The sequence below is a fragment of the Hippoglossus stenolepis genome, chromosome 22 (genome assembly GCF_022539355.2).
Source record: "Hippoglossus stenolepis isolate QCI-W04-F060 chromosome 22, HSTE1.2, whole genome shotgun sequence".
In the NCBI taxonomy this organism is placed as follows: Eukaryota; Metazoa; Chordata; class Actinopteri; order Pleuronectiformes; family Pleuronectidae; genus Hippoglossus; species Hippoglossus stenolepis.
This window is the reverse complement of record NC_061504.1, coordinates 3,980,282-4,004,719: the sequence shown is the minus strand read 5'-3', so window position 1 is coordinate 4,004,719 and position 24,438 is coordinate 3,980,282. Positions and strand designations below refer to the sequence as shown.

The following is a 24,438-nucleotide window of genomic DNA, read 5'->3' as shown; positions in this document are numbered from 1 at the left end:
ACACTAATATGAGGCTGCCTCTGAAATGTGACAGATGAAACACAAGGTAAAGTCATGTTTCATAAAGTGACCAGCAGCTCAGTCCAAATCTAGGACTAAAAATAAACAGTAAAATCATGAAATTATAAACAGAGTCATACGACGACGGCTTATTTGGACACATATTTTATTTATTTAGCCTACTGTGATAGATGATATCTTCATATTACAGTTACAAAAAAACAAAACATATATCAGTTTTGGAAACCCGTGTGGTCCTCGCTCCGACATGACGGCTGCAGAGGTAGTGGAGACACAATCTGAACTAAAACGGTTTGATGCCCTGATGAGGAATCACACAGTGAGTCTGCTACTGGAAGGACATAATGGACTGAGTTCAGTTCTGAGACAAGCTACAGTACAGAGGTCCCAACATGTCAACACAACTAACTGTGTCCAATATGACATATATCTGCATCCTTGTCAAAGTCCTATTAACACACTATAAGAAAATCCTGCCAATTTAACAATATCCAGACTAGATATTTCTAGTTATGCAGCCTTACAGCTAGTTTGTTCCTATGTGTTAATGTGGTGAACAGACAGACAGGAGTTGATTTTGTATTAGCAGCTATAGCTAGGTTGATCGACTATATAAAATCAAAGAAACATGCAGACAGAAGGAGAAAGAGGAAAAAATAAATAAAAAAAGGTAAATGTTTGAGCAACACAATATCATGTTTAGCGTGTTCACAAAAATCTTTTCAGAACATTGTGGCACAATAAGGCACAGTTAGCTTAACAACCAGAGATGTTATTGGCAGTCCTACAGCCTCCCAGTAGCAAACCACCTTGTTTACAGTCAACACCAACACACACTGACACACACACACTGATTCAAGATTTCATTCTGCAGACTAGAGTTTGTTCAACTGAGCTTCTGTTATAGTGGCAGAATTTATCCCATTGGCTCAGTGGGAAGAGATTATTTAAAATCAATGGTTTTCAAAAGGGAGTTTTGAATATGTGGAAATCCTGAATTGACACTAAACTTGTGAAAGATTCTGATAGAAATAAAGGCTTTGGTCACTTTGATCAAAGCACATTCAGAAACATAATTCAGAATCAGAACAAGTAGAAAAATCAGGACAATTTTAATTAATTTCTCTGGTGGCTATGTTTACTTGGCTCTGGTTTGTAATGATTAACGCAACCATTCAGACGATGGGAGTTTTTGAAAGTCCAATCTGCTGTCGTTTCAATCAGCTCAACTGAAGCTAATTGTATTAGCCGACCAGACGACCCTAAAAATCTGAAAAGGGCAAGTTGCCACATTTTCACGTGACATTTGCATTTATGTATCTAACACCTCTTCCTCTCTTTTATACCATTACAAACTTTAAACCACTCTGTGTGTTAGTTTCATCCATCCTAAGAAAAATAAACAACAAAACACAATCAAGCTATACAATAAAACCACTTTCAGCCAGTGAACATTTACTTTTTAATAAGTTGTGTGTTTACAGGAATAACAATAATAAATAAATAAATTCAAAAATTTAAATTTATCCTCTGCTAAATGTGGTCTTAAGCAAACCTTAAAATATACCTCTTTCTAAATACAGGTATTATACATAAGAAGAAAATATATGTGATGCTAAGCAGTATATAATTGATAAGGCTATCGGTGCAGGTCACATCCACTCTTCATCATCTCTATTCAGATTCCATTATTATAGCACGTTTCCTTTTGTTCTTCAAATAAACATGTTGAACCAAAAGAAGTAAAAAATATATATATATATTGGTTTAATTTCAATAAATATCTTCATGGTTTTGCAGAACAATACACACCACAACATTTTAACCATGGTTTATTTGCTGTTTATGTTCTGATGTGCCCCAAACTCGCTTCCCTATTAGAAGAAGTGGAGGGGCCTCTAAAGCAGCAGTTCCTCCACCTTCAGATTTATTTCCCTTTAAAATGAAACTACTTCCCCTACACAGATTTAAATGTGGTTCAGATTCTGAAATTCAAAATCCACAACACTAGGTTGGGAAACTCTGGGGGGGTTTCCCGCGCCTCCTGGTACACTGCTGTTCATTCTGCTCCATCTACAAAAGCAATAAAAGCTTCTTACTTATTGTTAAAGATTTTAGGGAAAAACCTGGAGTAAAAATCATAAATTGTACATGGCTCGGATGAAATTAAAAAAATATAGTTTTGTTCCATCAAACCATTGCATGGGTTGTGTTGTGTCCTAAACCTGTATATGTTCACATATAAACACCAAGAAAGAATATTCCCACCACCAAAAGAAAAAAAAGTACAGATGCATTTGCATTACCCATGAAACTGAAATCTTAAAGGTTTGACGAAAAAGGTAAAATATGAAAAATGTGTTTGTTCCTGTTGAAACTTGGCTTTTACCTTTTGGTCTGGGTGGTTTTGGAACCAGCAGGGGGCAGTGTTATTTAGTAGAGAGTGATTGCACAGCAGTGTGTTTCCCTCATCAAGCACAGTGAGCACAGTGAATAAAAGCAGTTCCTCTTTCCACTAACTAAGTGCAAGCTGGAATAGTCAACATTCATTAGGTATAGATCATATTCATTAGACAAAACTACAAGGAAGGTACACACATTGCAATATATGAAAATACTACAATCGGCATGAAATGAACAAAGTGCATTTTGGGAGTTTGAGTTACAGTCACTTGAGTCAGTGACTAAGAGGTAATCTCAACATGTAGGGACCTAACAAATGACAAGCTGGGGTTGTCTGTGTGTTGCTGGGGCAGACTGGCTCATTTCCATACGGCAGTGGTTCTCAAATGGGTCAGGGTCCGTGAGAAGTTTACAGCTTCATCCATTTAAATTATCATTAGTATCCCGTGTTGAAATGGTAAAAATATTATGTCTTATATCTTTGTATGACCTCTTCTCTTGTGTTATTCTCTCACATAAGTAGAGCTGTAAAAAAAATAGGCTGTGTAAAATTATTCCGAGGGTCATACATGAGGGGGGTCCCTGGAATATTTTCTCACTTGTAGGGGTCCTTGGCTGAGAACGAATTGAGAAGAAGTTGTTTTTCTTTCAACAGTTTCCCACCAATACGCTGAGACTTCATCTACATTAAACCGTAGAGGATGTGACTCGGCTGTCATTATTCCTGGGTAAAGGTGGTACATTGTTAGAGCCTCTGCTACGCAGCTGGACATTCATTTCCATGAGTCTGAATACACATTCAAATATTCAACGCAGGAAAAAAAAAAGAGACAATGACAGGTTTCTTTTGTTCATGATTGCTTTGACCAACTACATTTGTTATGAAAATGTGTTTGGCTGAGACAGGACACCATGTGGTCAGCTCCGAGCTTCAGGTGTCGAGACAAAAAACGACCAACAGCACAGTGTAGGGTGACATTTACAAAAATTAAAATAAAACATGGAATGGATGGAATATTGAACAACACTGACACTTACGACAACAGACAGTTACATTGTTACGTGATATGTTGACCCGGAACACGTTGAGAGCACACAGTGAGATTGCAAATACAGGTAGACTTGATCAGCATCCGTTCATTTGTATTGTCAGCGGTATTCCTTCAGATGCTTTAATGCTCGTTTTAACATTTCAATGCGGACGAATGGAGCGGATAACATCGAGTTCCTAACAGCAAAATAAGCGGTCTCGTTAAAGTGTATCAGCTTTGTATAATACTATCACGTATGCACTGTACAACTGGAATTACACTACATCACATTTAAGGCAATGCATCATAGAGTGGACTGTTAAACTGACCAGGAGATATACTGCACGTTTCCCTGTATGTCTGCATTTCAATATGAGGGAGTTGAGAGATTTTGGTCATTAATACCTTATTAAGGCCCACAGAGGAAATTACATTCAACCATGATCAAATGTATTGAGTTGCAGCAGTTTTATGAAGAAGGTTGGGGAGTCGTATGGCCATTTTTTTTCTTTTAGTGCAGCATACGGTATATGAGTGCAATATTGAGCATTAGACAACTTACAAGGAGCCTTTTATGACTTGATCGAACGTATTAAAGTGGGACATTGGTGCAGTTTTACAACACGACATAACAGTGCTCAGGTGGGCAGTATAATGTGCGTGCACCAGCGTCACCAGCTGTGAACACATCTGCTCTTTATTTATGGAAGTGAGGATTTTAGGACGCCCAACTGCCATATGAAAGAATGCAATTAGGGTCGTTACATTCTGGTTCTCGCTGACACGTATCACGGATCAAGTGCACCGAGATTATCAGAAAGTTAAAGTTTTTGCTTCCTACAAAGCTGAGCAACCAGGAATCTCATGGCTCCTCTTTTGTTCCATATTGATTCGATTTCAGGAACAATAGCCTAAATGTGTCAGTGTTCTTTAAATAGTCAATGGGAAAGACTATCGAAAAGGTATTTTAAAGGTTGCATGTTGGAAAAAGACTGTATCCATTATTATTGCTGGCTTAATGTCTGAAATTATCACATCTCTTCATTTTCCAATGACGAATGAGCACCTCTGATCTGACTGTAAAGTTGGTACAATCAGAGCCTGGAAGTTCCCCACGATGAAATGCAACCGATAAACCAAGTTGGTTGTTGTGTTAACGTACAGTTAGGGATCAGTGTTCTTCAACACTTGACCCTGTGACCTTTCATTCAAAGAGAGGTCTTGTTAAACACCAAATCTTCATTTAGCAAGACTTCAGAGGGTTGTGAAGAGATCTTTACTCAACATGTGAATTCAGTTTGCTGGTGATGTTGGAACATTGGCAACACGTTGATACTGCATTCACATCATATCGGAAGACACAGAAGGAGAAACGGAGTGACGCTTGTTGCTACAGCTTGGGATATTTTCACTTGTTGCAACTGACCTAAAATCCTGTCTGACCACATTGCAGCAGATAATACTTGACAGCAGAGTTGATCGACTGACTGTTTTTGTTATTATCTGCCAACATCAACACAGATTTGCTGTTTATTCTCAGCTGACATAGTTTCACCAGAAACAATAATCTCATATTCTGTCTATAACTGCAACTAGGTAATCTGTGGTGGAGATATTGATTCCTCAGTTGCAGTCTTGTGTTTACAGTAAATCCAAAATCAGGTGGAAGAGGAAAAAAAGAAAATAGTCATTTCTATACTGATTTCCACAATCATCTTCTGACTTTTAGCCTCTTCATATGCATACAGTATCCTACACGTTTGTCCCTGGTTAATATTTCTGTTAAAAGTCACAGCTGAAGCTGCTCGTCTCAGCTTCCTACAACACAGTTGTTGTTTTTCAAGTTAGTTTTAGAGAAATGCTGAGGACCCCAAATAGAGCTGAGTGGAACACCAAGAGGTGCCTCTTGACACGGAGCTCAGTTTGATCGTAGTTGAAAGTGTTGCAAGGTTGCGCTGGAGCTGAAGGGGAGTGGTTGGGAGAGCAGACGGATCTAGATGTTGGTTTCCCGCTGCATAGATTCCTCATCTTTCTCATCTTTGTTGACCAGCTCCTCAGAGGCCTTGGCTTCCTCACCAGCCTCCTTAAGATCCTGAACTTTGTCTGGATCTTCCGTTTCAGTCCGCTTGTACATTTCTGCACGTTTGCGCTCACGGTCCAAGAGTCTGTAGTTAATGAAGTTTCCAATGAAGAGCCAAATACTAGCCAAAATCACGATAGCTCCACAGCAAAAATACATGTACTTGTAGCTTTTTGTGACGTCTACCAGCTTCCCTGTAAGACAACACAAAGTTTTAAAATGTTAAAGTATCGTCACAAAGTTGTATTATATTTTGCAGAAAATGTGTCTACAATTGCCAATTATTATTAACTGAGTGATGATTAAATAACAATGTCATTTTTATTTAACCATTATTTAAAAAGGATTTCTCTTGATATACATGGTCTCTTTCACAATAAAATGGAACCAAAATGGCAACATAAGATTTGTCATTATTGATCAACAATCACTTGAAACACTACAGAAAAAACAGTACATTATAGGCAAGACATAACTGATCGAATGTGATAGACGGAAGAGCTAAGAACAAATGAAAGTTAAGAAAATTTTAATCTTGCATGTAAGTGAATGAAATATGCTCTTAGACATATAGATCATACCTGCTAGAGGTGGACCAAGAAGGACCGGGCAGCACTCCACAATGGTGGTGAGTCCCACAGCACTGGAGAACCTCGGAGCCCCGACAAGGTCCATCAGTGTTTCAAACAGCACTGAGCTGACCATGCCAAAGGCCAAGCCAAAGAACACTGCGTACACTACCAGGCCGGTGTAGCTTTCAACTAAAGGGCAGAGGATGTGGCACACCCCATTGTACAGCACAGCAAAGCTGAAGAAGTACTGGATCCTAGGTCGAACCCAACGCGAATTGGCCAGTAGCCCCATTGATGGCCTGGCAAACATGTCGACAAAAGCCAGGATCGAAAGCAGGAAGGCAGCGGAGTACTCATCCACACCCATGTCTTTGGCAAAGGCTGCAAGGAAGACAATAGGTGCGAAGAAGCCCAGGAACATGATGACATTGCCCACTAGGTAGATGAGGAAGCCACGATGTTTGAAGAGCGTCAAGTCTAGGTACTTGTTGACTGTTTGCCAAACGCTGCACTTCTCCTTTGTCGTAGTGCTGATGGCTGCCAACTCTTCTTCCTTCTTGACCTTGCTGGGTGGCGGCCCCAGAGGCCTCATGAGGGCACCGGCCACACAGCAGTTTAACAGCAGGCCGCCCAGGATGAGAAAGCTGCCTCTCCAGCCGAACTGGTTGAAGAGGTACTGGTTGAGAGGAGCCAAGGTGCAGAGGAACACCGGACTGCCGGCCATTGCCAGACCGTTAGCAATGGGCCGCTTCTTTAAAGTATTTGCCAATCATAGTCAGCGCTGGCTGCAGGTTGAATGCTAGTCCAAGACCTACGAGGAAAGATTGGTGACCGTCATGCTACAGTTTCTTATGTTATCACCTGTGCAAAACAACACTATTTTACTTTCAAATTTCCTACATAAAAAACTGTACCTCTCATAATTAGCGATATGGATTGTCCAAATATCTGTCAAATAACTAAATGCTGCAGCTAAAACAGTAAAATATTCTCACATATAAGCAGACATACTGAAGGAATGTTTGTCTTTGAGCAACAACTTGTAAATACTTTTACTTTTTAAATGTACCATGTAAAGAAAATATGAAGAAGAAAGCAGCAAGTTTTGATTTTACGATTTGGTAAGTAGCGACAGAGTTTTGTTTCCATTTATGTGATACATTTCCCAGTTCTATATTAAGTGTTATCAAAAGGCATTTTGTACACACTCCTTCTTTCAAATATAATGCAATAAAAAGATCAATTAAGCAATATCATTTGTCATATTACAGAATTAAATTATGTCCTATAAAGTAAAAACCACAAAGTGCTGATTAAGACATACAGTAGTCATGGGTTCTCTCTCTACTTGTGGGTATTGATTATTAGAGGGTAAATCCATTAAGGTTTAAAAAGGACACAGACTGATATTGATGGGCTGTATCTGCAGCAAAAAAACAAAATAGACTGAGTAAACAAACACACACTATTTTCATGTAAAGGCTGTTTACCTTTCAACCTGCTGTTTAGAAGAAGGGGCTAATCAAATTAACTGAAAATTGACTTAAGTGGAATTGGACGTACTTACCACCGATAACTCCTATGCAGAGGTAAAGCTGCATCACATCGTTGCAGAAGGATGCTAAAATCATGCCGGTGGAGCAGAGGCATCCCCCCATCATGACGATGGGCCTGCAGCCGTACTTGTTGACCAGTATGCTGCTGATGGGACCTGGAACAAATGGAAGAAACAAAACAAAACAAATCAACCCACACGTCGCATGTTTACAGTGCAGGATCACTGAAATTGAGCGCATAATGATTTAATCTAGTTAGTGCTGCACGCCAGCACGAGCCTGGCTTCTATTAATATCAGCAAGCCGGCTGTTTAAATATTTAAACACTGCACTTCCATCAAGTAAGTGGCAATGTCATGAATTAGAAAAGACCTGCATATACAAATGTTATTTTTATGTTTGTGTATGTTGCTTTAACACACAACACAGTGTAGACGGTTATGTTGTGTCAAACTGTTTTTACATTCTCCAGTCTGTGTAGAACCTGCGTCACGATACAATTCACTCAAAAAGCCCCAAAAAACAAACGACAAAGCACTTTCTGAAAAATGCACTGTGATGCATCAGAGCCACTTGGTATAAGAATGTGAGTTTTGTATTCAGATGGCTTGAAAATATGAGCATATGGAGGCTGGATTCCTTCTGCAGGCCTAAATTATTAGGCCTTACACAGCCACTTCCTGTTTTGTACACACTTATTTCGCTATGCTACGAAACGTAACTGTTGAAATGTATGCCATGAATAGCCATAGACATTACGTGTGCATTCATTTGTATTTATAACCACAAAACATTGCATAACATATATGCATTTAAAGCCTTGTTGTTTAATATAAAACATATTGCATCTGGAAAATATGAGCAAGGTGGGTGCGATATTTAAAATTGAGTGTGGCACAGGCATAATAAAAATCAGCCATAATATATACATTCTCATTCTAAATGACAGTGCTGAGGAAAGTTTTCTCTTAGTATTCAGAATCTGTATCCTCTGTTATCACTGTAAATGCTGTACTTACGAGATTAATCACAAGTGTAACTGAAGAAAAACCTTTACATTACTGGGCCGGGTTGTTTTTATAGCTGGGATTCTCAATATGTTCTGACCATTTGAATTATGACTAGATTCACTGAATGATAAGGTAAAATGCTGGACTCTGCATTTTATATAGGATTGTTACTCTATATTCTAGAGACTAGAGACTGATCAAATTGACATTTGATCAGTTGAATAAATCTCAGTACAAAACTTCCTCTGTTAAAACTTTTAGGAATCTTTGCATCGTATAATTGACACCGTCGCCTCTGCCTTTGCTGAATTTTAAGTACAGGAGGTGTAAATCGAATAGGGAGACAGAAAAGTAATGAAAGATGTATTTTTTTTTGGAAATAATGCTCTCATTACCAGCCAGAAGATGTATCATATTTCTGCCAGACCCAGGGCAATTTAAAAAGCCACTACGGGCGAGGAGTCATCTGCCTTAATTTGCTCTGCATGAATCTTTTTTTCGACCTTGAGGAAAAGTTCGCCTCATTTGCATCCACGCCAGTGATCAGTATTCTCGGGGGCTCGGCGGGACCCGAGTCGGAGGAGATGAGGGAGCCCCTGAGCCTGCACATTACCTCCCTTGAAAAAAGGGCTTATCATGTGCTGGGCAGTGGCAGCGTCGGCTTCATTACACAGTGGACAAAACCACAAACTAAATATAACCACCTAGATACGAAAAAGGGAAGGACACATATAGAAATGTGTCTAACAGTTTTTTCCACAACGCTTTAATGTGAGCTGCAGCATCGAGGCTGCTGCGGCTCATGATGTGAGAACGCCGGTTATCCATCATCCACTCAAAAGAGGGTGAGGAAATGGAAGCAAACATCTTTTAGAAAACTATTACGGTGCAAGAAGAGACAGACACGGTTTTCTGAAGGGACAGTGTGTTTGGCCGCGGACCCATTACACAGATATTCCCAGGGACAGAATAGAGGGTAGACCAACTATTTAATAAAAGTTTATCCATATTTCTGGGTCGACCCCAGGCTGTGAGGTAAAGTTTAGAGTTGTGTAACTGGAGGCAGCAACAAAGTAGAAGATGTTCACATGGTCCAGATTAAAGAAGCAGGCTCGTGATGGGAAGGATTCCAGTTCTATCTCCTCTGCTGACAAGATAAAAGGGAGTGGGGGAGAGTCAGCCACCACCACGGCTCCGGTGAAGCTGCTCAGCGACCAGCAGATAAGACGGTGGTTGTGCGAGGCAGCTTCCAGATGTCCACATGTAGAACTAAGTCAATCAGAGTGAGGTGTGGCTGGATGAGCAGGACACTGCTCTGAGTCCTCAGCGGTTTTAAAAAGCAGTAAATGGCTTCCATCTTGCTCCCTTTATATTTATGTAATAAAGGTGAGAATAAAAAGATGTAAGATGCTGTTAATGGCCGAGCATTGCCTTGTGGTGTATGACAGGCACAGTGTGTGTTATTGAAATAATAATGATGGGTCAGAAGAAAAAAAAATACAGATTAAATGTTCCTTTAATTTACAGTGCGATCGTTTTCACACCATAGTCTGGACCGAGGTTCATGTCTTTGCATTAATGTTTACATTTGATCCGGTTAGTTTGGTTTAACTTTGTAATGAAGGTCTGACCTTTCAAAACAAATGTTTCCACACTGTAAACGAACCCAACTATGGTTCAGTCTGATCCAGACCAAGACAACCTCTTTAGGTGGAAGTACATTTTGTCTGGATCTTGGTCTTGGTCTGAAAAGTCCTAAGTTCTGGACCATTAAGGTAAATGTGACAGCGCCCTTTGTCACAAACACGCTGCTGGCCAGTTCATATAGATTGTTAATGGACTGCATTCATGTAGCCCTTTCCTAGTGTTAATGACATTCATTCAACAATATAAACCATATATACACACACACACATATATATACACATCATTCACACATCATTTGGACCTATACGTTTGTCATCAGTGTGGAAATAAAAGCAAATTTATGAAACTTGGTTCTCTACAAAACTGCAGTGAAGTATTCATTTCTTCTTTCCCCTCATGATACAGCAGCTAACAGGTGCTTTATTTACGTTCTACCTGTCTTTATGGATGACAGTGAATGTTACACAGGTGTACACTGTTACTGTTCTCACTCACACACACACACACTCAGGATAAGTCACACCAATTTAACGCGCACGCACAGTCTGCAGCTGAAACACGTCAGCACGCAGAGCGACGCTCGCTGCAGTGCTTTGGGGAACGAGGGCTGGTTTGTTGGCAGCAGCCTGATGTAATGGTATGAAGAGAAACTTGTCAGATATCTCCAGCGAAGCGTTTGGAACAATGAACCACGCCTGCTTCCACTTAACTTACGAGCTGACACCTCATTCAGAAGAGAGAGTTCCTTTCGTTCTGCCTCTGGAGCGTCCATGTGCTTTGAAGTCGGAATGTGGAAAAAACATGGACGCTGCAAACAAAATGTGTTGTGTTTCATTATAACGAAGAGCAGATAAAGAGGATCAGGTGTGACAGACATAAATAATATTAAACGATTATAATAACGTCTATATTGGCTAAAAAGGGGGGGTTAGGTACTAGAGATGGACAGACAGCTTGCAAGTGACAAAAGTAACATTTGACAAGTTGACATTAAATCTTCTATTCAGCGCTGGTTGTAAAATTATCTGAATTGGTTTATAAGTGATGAAAGACATCAGCAACTAGTGGACCAAAACGTCTCCATCTCTCCGAATTGTCACTTGAGATGACGTTCACGTAAATTTCCCAATCGGGAACTAATTGTCCCAATTATTCCGACACCACGTGAACGCATGATTATTTTCATTCTCTGGGGACAACAATGTCTTTGTAATACATCCAGGATATAAACGCATGGACCAACATTCCTGTCCCTGGAGTTGTGTTGCTAGTAAGACTGCAAATAGATCAGAAACTGGAAAATGGAAGCAAACATATAACATTTTAATTTTCTAATATACCCAGGTTTGGTACTTTTAGTAATTTAGGAACAATAAAATGATTTTTGATTGTTTAGTCTGGAGTTTGCTTAGTTGACCATTGTTGGTTGATTTCCAATTGTGATTAATTTTATGTTATCACTGAAATCAGACTGTTTTTGGCTTAGGAAGCTCTGTCCATCAAGCTAGTTATTTTCCATTGATAAAAAGGTTGGCAGGTTGTAAGGCCTGAGATGAACAGCACTGAAATGTCAAAGGTCATTTTTGTAAATTCAATAGATTGGATTGTTATTTTTCTGGATGTCTGAAGCTGTAGCTCATTATCAGGCGGCCTCACAGTAATGACAGAGCTGTGTAAACACCAACACAGACACACACGCGCACGCACGCAGGGACGGGGACTTACGGAAGATGTTAAACATTCAAATAGAGATCGCTTCATCGGCGTAAGAGACAGAACAAGAGAGCAGGCGCTTAATGAATAGCTGATGAGCGCGATCAATGCGAATGAATGAGTAACAAGAGCTGTTCTCTTAGTAACTGCACATATTGACAAAGTCGCCACATGGTACTGACACAGTCACGCTGAAGCTCGAGCAGCAGCTTGACGATCAATGAAGTCCTATGATGTGGCGGACACACTTCATGGTGAGTGTTTTATATCTCAACAAGGTCTCAGGTCAAAAACTATGGTTTAACAAGATTTTTAAGTATATTTTTTGTGGTCATTTTGCCTTTATTGATAGGACAGTAGGAGTGAAATGGGGAGAGAGAGCAGGGAAGACACGGAGCTGGGCTGAGTCACAACTGAACCTACGGCCGCTCCGCCAAACATAATAATATTCAGCATTCGCAGATTCAATGTGATGAAAACTTATGTCAATAAATCGATTAGTGGATCAAATAAAAAAGAATCTGCAACTATTCTGTTATTATTCAAGATAAAGTGTAGAAAATATCTGCATATTCCTCACTCTTAAAGAAGATTGCTTCCCTTAATTGTGTATTTGATGTCACCATTACTTCAAGAATTAAAAAAAGTCCATGCAGTAGTGACCAGGGGGTGGAGCTGCCGTAGCAAGGTCCCGTCGTTACACAAGCTCGACCAATCGCGAGTCACCTTGTAGATTTAATATATTTACCAGCACTTGGTGCAGTACTCCTACTTATTTCTAACAGATATTGCCTATTATATACTATATAAGTATAAGACTTTAAAATATCAGTCCATATTTTATTAAACCTTGTTTTAAACATTTGGACTATTTATAGTTATTGGAAGACTGAAGCTGAATGAAGCATCCATCACATTCTTTCACCGGTCTTGGTAGAAGGGATTGAATGAGCTTTCCAGGCCTGTTGATGACCAGTGCAGATGGTGACGACGGCAGTGCATAGAGTGACAGGAGGATTACAGCATGGACAGATGGCAGACGTGGCACTGCCAAGCAGGAGGTTGTGGGGTTGAAGCCAACGAGGGGAATGTAGCAGGTGCCTGGAGCATTATAGTGGAGTATAAGATCTGCTGAAAACACACATTCTTCTGCTCCTTGCTCAAGAAAGAGATAAGGACCAGGTGGAGCATTGTGACAGTATTTCATCTGATCACAGATTTGTCTTCGGTCTGAATCTGAACTCAGCTCTATTAGAATTTTTAATGTGTAGGAAATCTCATTCTGGAAAATACAATACACCATTTTTGTTCGTTTCCATAGCTTGTATATAATATAAATGTCTGGTTTAGACAAAGGTGTCACACCACCTGTGTATGCCTTGAAAAATGGCTCATATATTGGGAATTCTACAGGTTCCTTGTTAATAATTATCCAAAATCATCAATGTTATGTTCTTACAATTGTTAGTCAAATGGACTGCTGTCTTTAGTTGCATCAGCTTTGCACAACATGGTGGTTTCCGCGTCGTGTGGTCAGGATGTGTCACTGTGCCTTTGATGCTGTGGTTTCAAATGTAGGTCATGATTTCATCACACAACCTACTTCTTTCTCCATCTCATCAGAAAAAGAAGCCCACACAGGAAAGTACGCACCATGCAAAATTGTAAACTAATAATAGATTCCCCTTAAAGAAATATTAACATTGTGATTCGAATGGTCATAGAGGAACTGGGTTTGAATTCCTATAAAAAAAAAGTTGACATTATCATAAATGATACATGAAACCTCACACTTTTGAGTCACTTCCTGTTTAAATTGCAACGGGCCCACAGACCAGCTCGATAGACACTGTTAGCTGTTGCTTATAGCCCCATCTGTGATATGAGCTCGTCATATGTTACTGTCTGTGCATTACAGTGACTCAGAAAACCTTATTATGGAATCACAAATAGACTGTTTATAAATTTAAATGATCCCAAAAAGTGACGCCAAAGCTTCTTCATTGCCCCCTGGTGGCTGGCTGCAGTATATTTCATACACGGTGCCTCCTCATGCGTTTGTGGGACACAGATGAATCTAAAAAAGTCATAGTACACATCAAATACTTTAAAAACATTTTTACTCAAGGATGATTTCTGTCATTTTAGGTAGTTCTTATCACAATGAGGCAATTTTTCAAGTAAGTTTGGTTTTAATTACTATCTCTGTGCTAAATTTGACAGCTGGGACTGACTCTCAATCGAGCACATTTACCAGCAGGACCTCTTTGACATGTGGACTGGAAGAGCCGGGGATCTAACCACCGACCCTCTGGCCAGGGGGGCGACTCGCTCTTCCTCCTGAGCCACAGCCGCAGCCCTTTGGAGATGAAGGTCAGACGAACCACCAACTCACCTGCAGCATACATGACCGCGAGCATGATGGAGGAGATCCATGCGATCTGACTGTAGGAGGCATCGAAGATGATCTGGATGTCTTTGAAGAAGACTGTGATGGCCTTGGGAAAGGCGTACGAGAAGCCTATGGAGATGAAAGATGCCAACACCACAGCCCATCCCCACTCGCCGTCTGGGGGGGGCACGGCAGGGGGACTCGGTGGCGGCATCGCTGGCCCTCCTCAACACAGAGTATTCACTGCAACGACAAGAAAACAGAGAGGACATTAAAACCAACCAGGCGTTACTGTGCTTTTTTTACTCCTTATATTTTATTTCTGACATAATGTATGACTTCACTTTGTCCTATCTTATTTTTCTCCAGTGTCTGGGGACTTTAAGTATAGACATGAATTAACCAGAGCAGTTTATAGGAAACTGTCACAGATGATTACTTACAATACAGAGATAAATCAGATTACCAGCTGCAGCTCATATTGACAGTATACAGACGGCAGTGGGATTGCAAAGGAGGTCAAAGCTTTGTCCTTCACATGTCATTTAACAGAAACCAGCGGTAATGTGACACGGGAGGGAGAAGGACATACCAGAGGCCTGTATCCTGGAGGAGACGTGTGCAAACACACACTCTGTCTCACACACACACACACACAGTGTAGTAATTATACAGAGGGCAAGCACTCACTCTAAAAGAGATACCAGACCAGACCTGCCCAGTATTCACCTTGAGCCCGCCCCCCAAGCCCTAAGGCGATAATGGGAACAAGTAGGAGGCTGTTGTTTGAAAATACGGTGCCTCTGTGGACAATGCAAACACACCCTGATTACATGTGACAAACAGAGAGCGCCGACTGCACACTCCGCACTTCACACTTGAGTTTTTGCGAGCGGACTGACATGCGGAAACACACACACACACACACACACACACACACACACACACACACACACACACACACACACACACACACACACACACACACACACACACACACACACACACACACACCTCATGAGAACCAAAACGGGCAGCTGTTATAGTTTAGCTCTGTCCGACCTCATTAGCGTCACCTCTCTGAATCAATCAGGAACAGTTTACAGCTGTATGATTAGCTCACGATGCATAGTGACATGATGGCAGCCTGTTTGGTTTCCACATTAATAAAACGGCCCGTGGGAGAATCCACATGTTTCATCGTGTTTGCACTGCAGCAACGCAAGGGTGCAATTATGTCAGCTCAGCAAATCTAGACTAGGGATCAGCGTGAACCAGTTATTACAGCCACTACATTTCCAGTGGAAGTAGTTCCTGTTTCTGCTCACTGACCAGTAAATACCAGCACTGGGGATTTGGTCAGTGGAAGTCTACATTTTACAGCAGCGAGTTTAATTTAAGAACATTACAACCTTAAAAGGAGAGCGGACTCCTCAGTCTGTAAATGACCCGTGAACATCAGCCACCTAATATAAATAAATGATGCCGCTCTCTCTCCCCGTTGCCGCTCTCTCCCCTGATCAGATTGCGATGTTGTAGAGACTCATAAAAAGTTCTACTTTAAGTGTTGACATTAAGTCATTAATGATAATAACTCGTGCCAATAAGCACATTCGCCAAGTTTTTAAAAAACATAAAATTTGTAATTTGAGAGTTTTATAGGGTTTGAAGAAATCTGGGAAATAAGGAGGCACAGCTGGTTGTCATGGTAACCAGAGTGAGTTATTATTAGAGTTTCAATCAATTACTTTGTTGATACATGTATAAAATAATGATAACAAATTATTGATATTATATCATGTTTACATAATATATTTTGAATTAATTGAATAAATTATTATTATGATTATAGTTGTTCCATAACAGTTTTATATATTGTCTTATATATTTCTATGTGTATTTCAAGTCCTAATTTTATCATACTTACGGCTACACTACAAAATGTATTTTAAAAATATTGTATGACATTTTAATTTAGCTAAAACCAGGCTGGTGAATGGAAGTTTAATGCTTTGTGTACCACCCTTGCATTGGCCCTTCAATCAAAGTTAGAGATTATGCCTTTTTTTCCCAGAGGTCCATATAGTGGGTTTAATCCACGCTAATCAGATTATAGGCTGTCGGCAGCAGCACTCGCTGTAGATACTGGTTTTGATTGATTGAACGTGACGACAACACACAAAGGAGCCTCAGAACTCATAAGCAGCTTAAATTGATGGGTTGGAATATGAAGCTCCAAACCGATTGACCATAAAAGAACAGCGATGAGTTCGGGGGGGGGAAAAAACATCTAGACAAGCTTGACATATGTGGTTTATGATCAACTATTTAAGTACGTAAGAAGTCAAGCGAAGCAAAGTTCCAATTCAGTTGTACAATGTCAACACTTCCCATGTGTCCGGGAGTGACTCACAGGCAGCTTCTACTGCCAGCTACTTCATAGGAACTCTGGTTGGAGCCAAGCCGATGCAAATGTGGTAACATCAAAGTGAGTGGAAATATTTGACCGTCATCTGTGGGTATTTTTAGGTGCCACACCTCTGTCCACGCCCACAGTTAAGGTGCATGATTGAAGAGGTTTCTGTTAATGTTTATAGAAACCTGTGGGGATATTCCTTTTTCTTGTTCTTCTCACAAAAGAGCTACAGTCGACAGTATGCGAGCATTCCACCCGTCTTGACAAGCAGCCCTGCAAACCGTTTGATGTGTCCCTACCCGTCCCCAGACTTACCGGTTTCTAAATAAAATGGGATTTCTGTTGTTAAGCCTTGTAAAATCTTATCTCAACCCATAATCTGCATAGTGAAAGCAGCACATTCACACAGTGGCAGCAGCTCCGGTATAGGCCACTGCTAACTGAATGTTTCAGTCTCACATAGACCCAGATCACACCTGGTAAAACGTCTGTGTCTGTTCAGTAGTGGACGGACCTGAGACACAGTGAGGACACTACATTCTTTTTTTCTGTGAGAATGCATGTGCCCTGGTCCACATATGAAGTACCGCCCACTCAGCTGACGCCATCTGGCCCCCTACAGTTTTTCAATGAATTGAATGAATTATCTCACACACACATGCACACGCACAAAGGAGCCGTCTGTCATAGAGAGTCTGGCTGAAGACAATAACGCACTTAGTCTTTGCAGACAGCCATGTTGTACACAGTTATGTGGTTATAGAACGTGGGAAGTTTGATCTGATCACAAATTGTCATTCAAGACATATGTGGACACGCGTTCTAATGTCATGTGTGACGGGATGTAGCTGTCCACTAGTGATGGTCTGAGCTCTCAACAGCCTATGAGATTCTTTTTACGGATACATTTTTAATGTTTAAAAAACAATGACCAAAACCCACAAGCAACCACAACACAGAGGCAACTCTTACATTGCTTGTCTTACCGGCAAATTGAACAAATTAATGAAACGCAGCAGAGTCCACACATGTAAGAGGATGGGGGGAAAATAGCAGGTACAAAAGAACCACAATCAACCACAATCAACCACACGCACACGCACACAGTAGTGTCTCCATTCAGTAGACATTACATGGGCTTACATCGATTTCCTGGAGAATTACTCTAACCTTAACCATAGTTACAACTTGCCTAACCCTAACCCATATCCTAACCTAAACCTAAACCTAACCATAACCTTAAAATGTCATGATTTACGTGATAGTGACTTATCTTTCATCCTCATAAGAAAGAAAATCCCCATAATGGGAATATGTAAACAGATTTAGGTCCCCACAACATGAGTAATACACAAACTTACGCACAAACAAACACACGCACACACACATGTCCTAGTTTGTTACTGGGCTGGGCACACGGCTTGTTTTGGTCCATTGTCATCTGCATGTACTTGAAATGACCAGCTGCCTTCACCTTGGCGAGTTTATTGAAACAGAAAAGTTGAATCAATGAGTTGCACGGAGGAGGCAGGAACCAAAATACTCTTTCTATAATCAAATTAGCCAAGTGGCAAAAACTCATAAGACTGAGTCACTCAGCACTGGACTCCTAAAGAACAGCTCAGTCACAGTGTTTGTGTGTGTGTGTGAGTGTGTCCTCCAAGGACATCACTAATGGTAGCACCTTGGCAGAGAGCCTGAAAGACTGCATTCTTTGTATTGTGGACAGACACAGGATCTCAGGTTTAACCCACAACAAGGGCCCAGAGGAGACCCCAGTGTTGCATGTCAGGTAAGTTTGAGTTTATGGGCGTGGCCTTCAAGGTGAGAGGTCGGAGGCAAACAAAACTCGTGCATACAGAGAGGCTGAGACACTGCTCGGTTTCTGAAGCTTGGATTTGGGTTTTGCCGTTTCCCCCCGTGTTGTAGCCAGAAAAATCACAATCTGGTCAAATGGGGAAGACTGGAAGAGGAACAAACAAACACTACACGCTACACACTACACGCTACACAAACCCAGCAGTGTATGAGATGTGTCTATTGATTTCCTTGAGAGCCCATACAAGTCTTAAAGTTATCTGTTAATCTCATCAAGATAAGCTTGAATGTTATTATATCAAATATCTAGATAAACTGCAATTGAATCCCTTTATATTCTTGATTTGGCACCGTGTCATGTTTCAGTTTCTGTGTGGTGCACTATGTGGATGTGTAACCTGCATTAGTGGCCAGTTCAAGGTAGTTGACACAGTCCTTATACCACTCATTATTGCTCTATTGCTCCATCCTCTAAACAGGGAGGGAATCATTAAAATCTTATCAGCTTGTTCAAACGTGTGACGTTGGTCATTCATTCATCAGAATAATAATCAGGATCTTACTAACCCTAGTAAAGTTTAGGAGTTGGAACCCAGGACCTCTGTGATCCTTCAAATCCCAATGTTAACATTCTCTTTAAAATGTTACACATTTTGTCGTAAGTTGAGAGATAAGACCACGACCTACGTTTGAAACCACAACATCATAGACACAGTATCACATCCTGAGTCTCCAGACAACCAGGAAACCACCATGTTCTGAGAGAGCTAAAGCAACAAATCACAGTTCATTTAACCATCAACTGTAGGAATATAATACAGATGTTGATTTTGGATCATTATGGACTAGGAGCCTGTGGAATTTGCAATATACTGTTCCACTCCGCAACTGGTGCGACACAAGGTTTCAGCTAAACCTGATATTGATAACATATATTAAATAATTTTTTTAAAGAAATCAAACAGTGCTACTATATGCTACAGCATGCAGACTACACAGAACCAGGGGATCGAACTACCAAACATCTGGTTTGTGGACAAACCGCTGTGACTCCTGAGACACGGCGGCCAAGTTGTGGTTGTGGTCACTGAATGAATGGTTGTTCTCCATCTTAAGGAAAATATCTGGCTGTGCAATAGCCAATTGTTCTTTAACGCTAAACAGCCTGGAACCAGTCTTGTCAGTGGTTGGACCAGATACGGGGGTTTTATTAGAGTTGCTTTGCTTATGAGAGCCGAGAGAATGAACCACAGCTGTGGAATGCAAAATCAAAACAAATTGATGAATGCTAAAAGGCACAATAGAGCCACCATATAGAAGCAACCTTTTTTTTTTTACATTACACACCATTTGGTCATATAGAAATATTGACTGTGATGAAAGGATAGCCAACTTTGTATTATGAGACTTACTACAGGTAGACTTTAATGGAGCAGTGGCTATTGCAGCAGGGAGGGAACAGTCAAAGCACCATGTTTCCTCTTATACAAGTTGAGTAACTTCACTGGTAGGGTTGGGCAGTGGTTTCTAAAGTTTAATTGGATTTTGTTTTGAAGGTCTGCAGGACTGAAACTGTAATGAAGAACTTCAGGTTAGTTATGTCAGAGATATGGGACAAGAAGGCCTTCTTGTAAAACCCAGAAGTATAAGATTACTAGAAATCTTGAGCAGCAGCAATATTCTTTGGTCCCAGTTTAATGTCAATCAAATGAACTGGTGCCCGAAAGCCCTGTAAGACTCTACGAAAGAAAACTTGTCCTCTACCGTCACCGGCTGCCAGGCTGACCATCAGCTCACCTTCCCCCACCCCACCCTCGTCGGATTTAAGGTTATGGCAACGCAAGATTAGCTCTAGGGCAACCTCTAAAGTAACACTACTCACTTTGTTTTTGAGAGAGTTCATCATTAACCCAATCAGCAGCTCCTTACACCCTCGCCCAAACCACACATTATCTTCGTGTTAGCACCGTGACATCTAATCTCCCTACGGTGATCCTGTAAACACACGGTCCGGAGCACCGACAGGTAGAAGTACCACAAAAACAAAGGTTCCCTCTCTCAAACCTGTTTTCTAAAGAAAAAGACCACCAGGTAGGGCGTCCTCCAGCAAAATGTACCAAGATCGTTTTACTCTATCTACTCAATTGTCCGCCTGTCTACTCTGAGGCCCCTGGGCTGGGAATTCCTGGGAAAGAGCCTTGATTAAAAAAAACACTCCTCTAACCTTACCACTAAAACAGGGTGGAAAACCTCCAACAATAATTTGCTCGATCAGCAACACAGTATTCTCTGGAACCCTTTTGTTTGTTGTGTTTGAGCACCTCAGCATGAAAACGAGAGCATCAGTCAACCCACCATGCACACACAACTACACTGGTGTGGACACAACAGCACTCTGGAAAAGTCCATCCACTTCATGGTGTCATGTGGGTGGATAACACCCACATTTCCAAAGCCAAACCACCAATCAGATGCCTTGGCTCTGATGCACACCTCCGAACACGTCATGAAGGTCAAAGACACAGGTTAGGAAATGACGCATTTTTATATCGTGACAGATTTACAAATGATCTTATGTGTGCCACCTTCGCAACGTTAATAAATGAATGTGAGCGTGTGTCACTTTCTAATAGCCTCCGTGTATAAGTATTTTACAGATGAGTGACTTTTATCGAACGCTTTTATTGTGGTAATTAAAACAAGGTATAAAAACAACTTTTTGAGGGTGTATAGTTTCTTGCAGCTTACACATTAGGAAGTTTTTAATTGTAACGTGTTCTCCATTTGGAGTACAATGGTTTGTACTGTATCAGGTGATTTTGTTTGCACACAGCAGCAGGCTTGTGTCCACAATAAACTTCTCTGTTGAAACAAGGATGTCCGGATCCAAACCTACACAGGCGCACATTGTCAGTGTCATACACGTTTATGTATATATATATATATATGTATATCTGAGCACAACCTTAACAACGACATTATATAACAAAGTCTCAACTATTAACACTTGCATAAGGAAACCAGTGTTGGTCGCTCATAAAAAGCCTGACACCAATGTTGCTGCTTACATTGTGAAGGGGCGTAACTGCTGACAAACAGGGTGGACAACTACAGTGTGTTACTGTTACGGACACCTTGTAACTGAATGCAGGACGACAAGAACAAGAAAAAACACACAACCTCGGCTGGACTGCTACAAAACATCACACTTGTCCCAATTGAAATGTTTAAATAGCCGCAGAACAGTGTTTTTTCCCCGTAGTTACAAAGGATCCTTCTCCGAAATGTGCTCAATAATGAGAAACTTCCCTCTAGGAATTTCCGAGTGAAGTCTTTTTTCTCTGCTGACAGTTACAATGGAAATCAATAAAGTAAATACAACCAGCAGCCAAGCAGGACATTAACCCCCGTAAAACCTCCATGTCACTTGTTCACTGTAAAGTTTGTGTAAAGATTAACTTAATGAGTTAACATATAGGCTGCTTGCTGTTTCCCAGTGTCCTGTCTGATGCCAAGTTAACTACCTGCTGAGGATAGCTTCATAATTGATACACAGAAATAAAAAAGGTACCAATATTGTCATCTAACGCCGAACAAGAAAACAAAGAAGAGGATTTCCCAAACTATCAAATAATTCCTGTCACTTAAAATTAATTTTCAGAGAGGGAGAAATAAACTTGCTTGAAATCCTGAGTCAATTCATCACAATCAAGAATTTGTGGATACAGCCTAAAGGCTCTTTTATGCTAAGCATTAGATGTCTGAGAAAAGGAAAAAACCCAAAGGACGCATAGAGGTATATTAGCAGTGATAGTTACATTGTTTAAAACGGATGCAAGTGATGTTGTACGTAAATGGAGAATATATAGGAACCTTTACTTGATCTGGTTTGACTGCTAGTTTAGAAAGTTAGCTAACATCCCTGCCTCTATAACACCTAAAAGTGTTTTAAAGTAAGATACGACATTATCAATACTGAAGGACATTAGGGCGTGAGCTTGCTCCAAGATCTCAGTGACGCAACATAAAATAAAGAACAGAGAATTGAACTACATTATTAATTGTATTAAGTCTGAAAATAGTTCAAAGTTCAAGTTCAAAGCAGAGGAGGATCTGTGTGTTGAGGTAGTGCAGGCTGCTGTCAGGGCCAGTGAGTATTTAAATATAAGGGAAAATAAAAAGTATTAAAAAGTATAAAGTGTATACCGGTAAGTAAGGGCAAGCTGTATATTTTTTTTTTAATTACACACTACGCATATTTATTGTTTTCTTATTGTACATGTATGTGTCACGTGACTATTTCGGTCCAATCAAAATCACGCCTGCAGTTCAACCAGCTCCACATGGATAATAACCCTGAGATGACAGGGCAGGTCATATGAAATACTTGCGGTTTAATTCATTTTTCTTTTTTCAGCATCTGATCTCCACTCCTTGTGGGACTGTTCAGCCTGAAGTGTGACCGTTTGCAGGAGGAAACCACAATGTGACATGTGGAGTTATTTTTACAGCAGCTGATCAGAGGAGGGCTCAGCTTGTGCTAAACCTGCTTAGGAGACAATAACACATCCTCATCACACCCATGGCTGACAACACAGAGTGAATACTGTTGTGTGTTACATGGTGAGAAAACCATGACAAGCTGAGAGAGTGATGCAACAGGGTGAGTCCTCAGCACCACCGCAGCCTGATCATATGATGCTGCTGATGTAAGGATAGGGACCGGATGAAGCCAGTCTTAGAGAACCAGGGCCTACACGCGCTGCACCGGCCGCGCGTCTTTCCTCCTTGTTAAATCGCCCAACTGGTTCTTCTTGCAGACATTCAACTGCGCGCCTGAGATTGCATGGATCTCCACCCTTTCCTCCAACCCCCCAAAAAGGCTGCCCCTGAACGCACCACGAAACGCACGGACAAACTCTCTCTCTCTCTCTCTCACGCATCTCCCGCTCATCGCAGCACATCCTCCTCCCCGCAAAAGCCGACAAACCCCGCACGAGAGCCCGGTGAGTCCTCCTGATCACCGGCCGCGCGTAAAGACGCGTTAAGCGGTACTTTACCTGTGGACTGGACGGATGATGGATGATGGAGCGCAGGGTGTCCGGCTCGGTGACCTTGCAGCAGCAGCAGCAGCACCAGCAGAGATGTGCTGTGTGTGTGTGAGTGTGTGTGTGTCAGTGAGGTGGACGGATCAGTGTGTGTGTGTTTGAATTTCCTGACTGACTGAGTCGCTGTGTGACGTGGAGCTGCGGAGGGCGGCGCTGTCCCGGCCTCTGTTTCTATTTTCTGCCCCGAGCTGCTCCACACGATGCCCCTGGTACTTCACCACACGTTACTCGTTATATTACACACACACAAACACACACACGTTCCTCCACGCTCCTTCTGGGTAATGTAGTGTTTCAGCAATGTGTCCCATGCATATGAAGGACAACACATGAATAAATAAATAAAGTATAAATAAATAAATAAATGTGGGGGATTAATGAATAAATTGATGAATGTAGAAATGAACAAATAAATGTAGAAATAACTTAATAAATGTAGAATTCAATTCAATAATTAGTTGATGTGTGAATACAGAAATAAATGAATGAATACATGTACAAATAAAAAATAAACGTAGAAATGAAGAAAGAAATAAACAAAAATATTGACATTAAATAGATTTTTTTAAATGTAGAAATTAATAAGTTAATAGATGTATAATTTATATAATTAGTTAGTTAACCGACGTGTGAATACAGCAATACATGAATAAATACGCCTATAAGTAAAT

At 40.8% G+C, this 24,438-nt stretch overlaps 1 protein-coding gene across 1 annotated transcript; it reads right to left on the bottom strand.

The window, feature by feature from the left end:
* Positions 1 to 149: 149 nt before the first annotated feature.
* On the bottom strand, positions 150 to 24,015 carry LOC118101791 (monocarboxylate transporter 2). The gene is given in 6 exon segments (XM_035147777.2): positions 150 to 5,729; positions 6,117 to 6,862; positions 6,864 to 6,918; positions 7,675 to 7,818; positions 14,429 to 14,668; positions 23,720 to 24,015. Coding segments are annotated over 5 exon segments (1,437 nt in total). The 5' UTR covers positions 14,640 to 14,668; positions 23,720 to 24,015; the 3' UTR covers positions 150 to 5,448.
* Between the last annotated feature and the right edge of the window lie 423 nt (positions 24,016 to 24,438).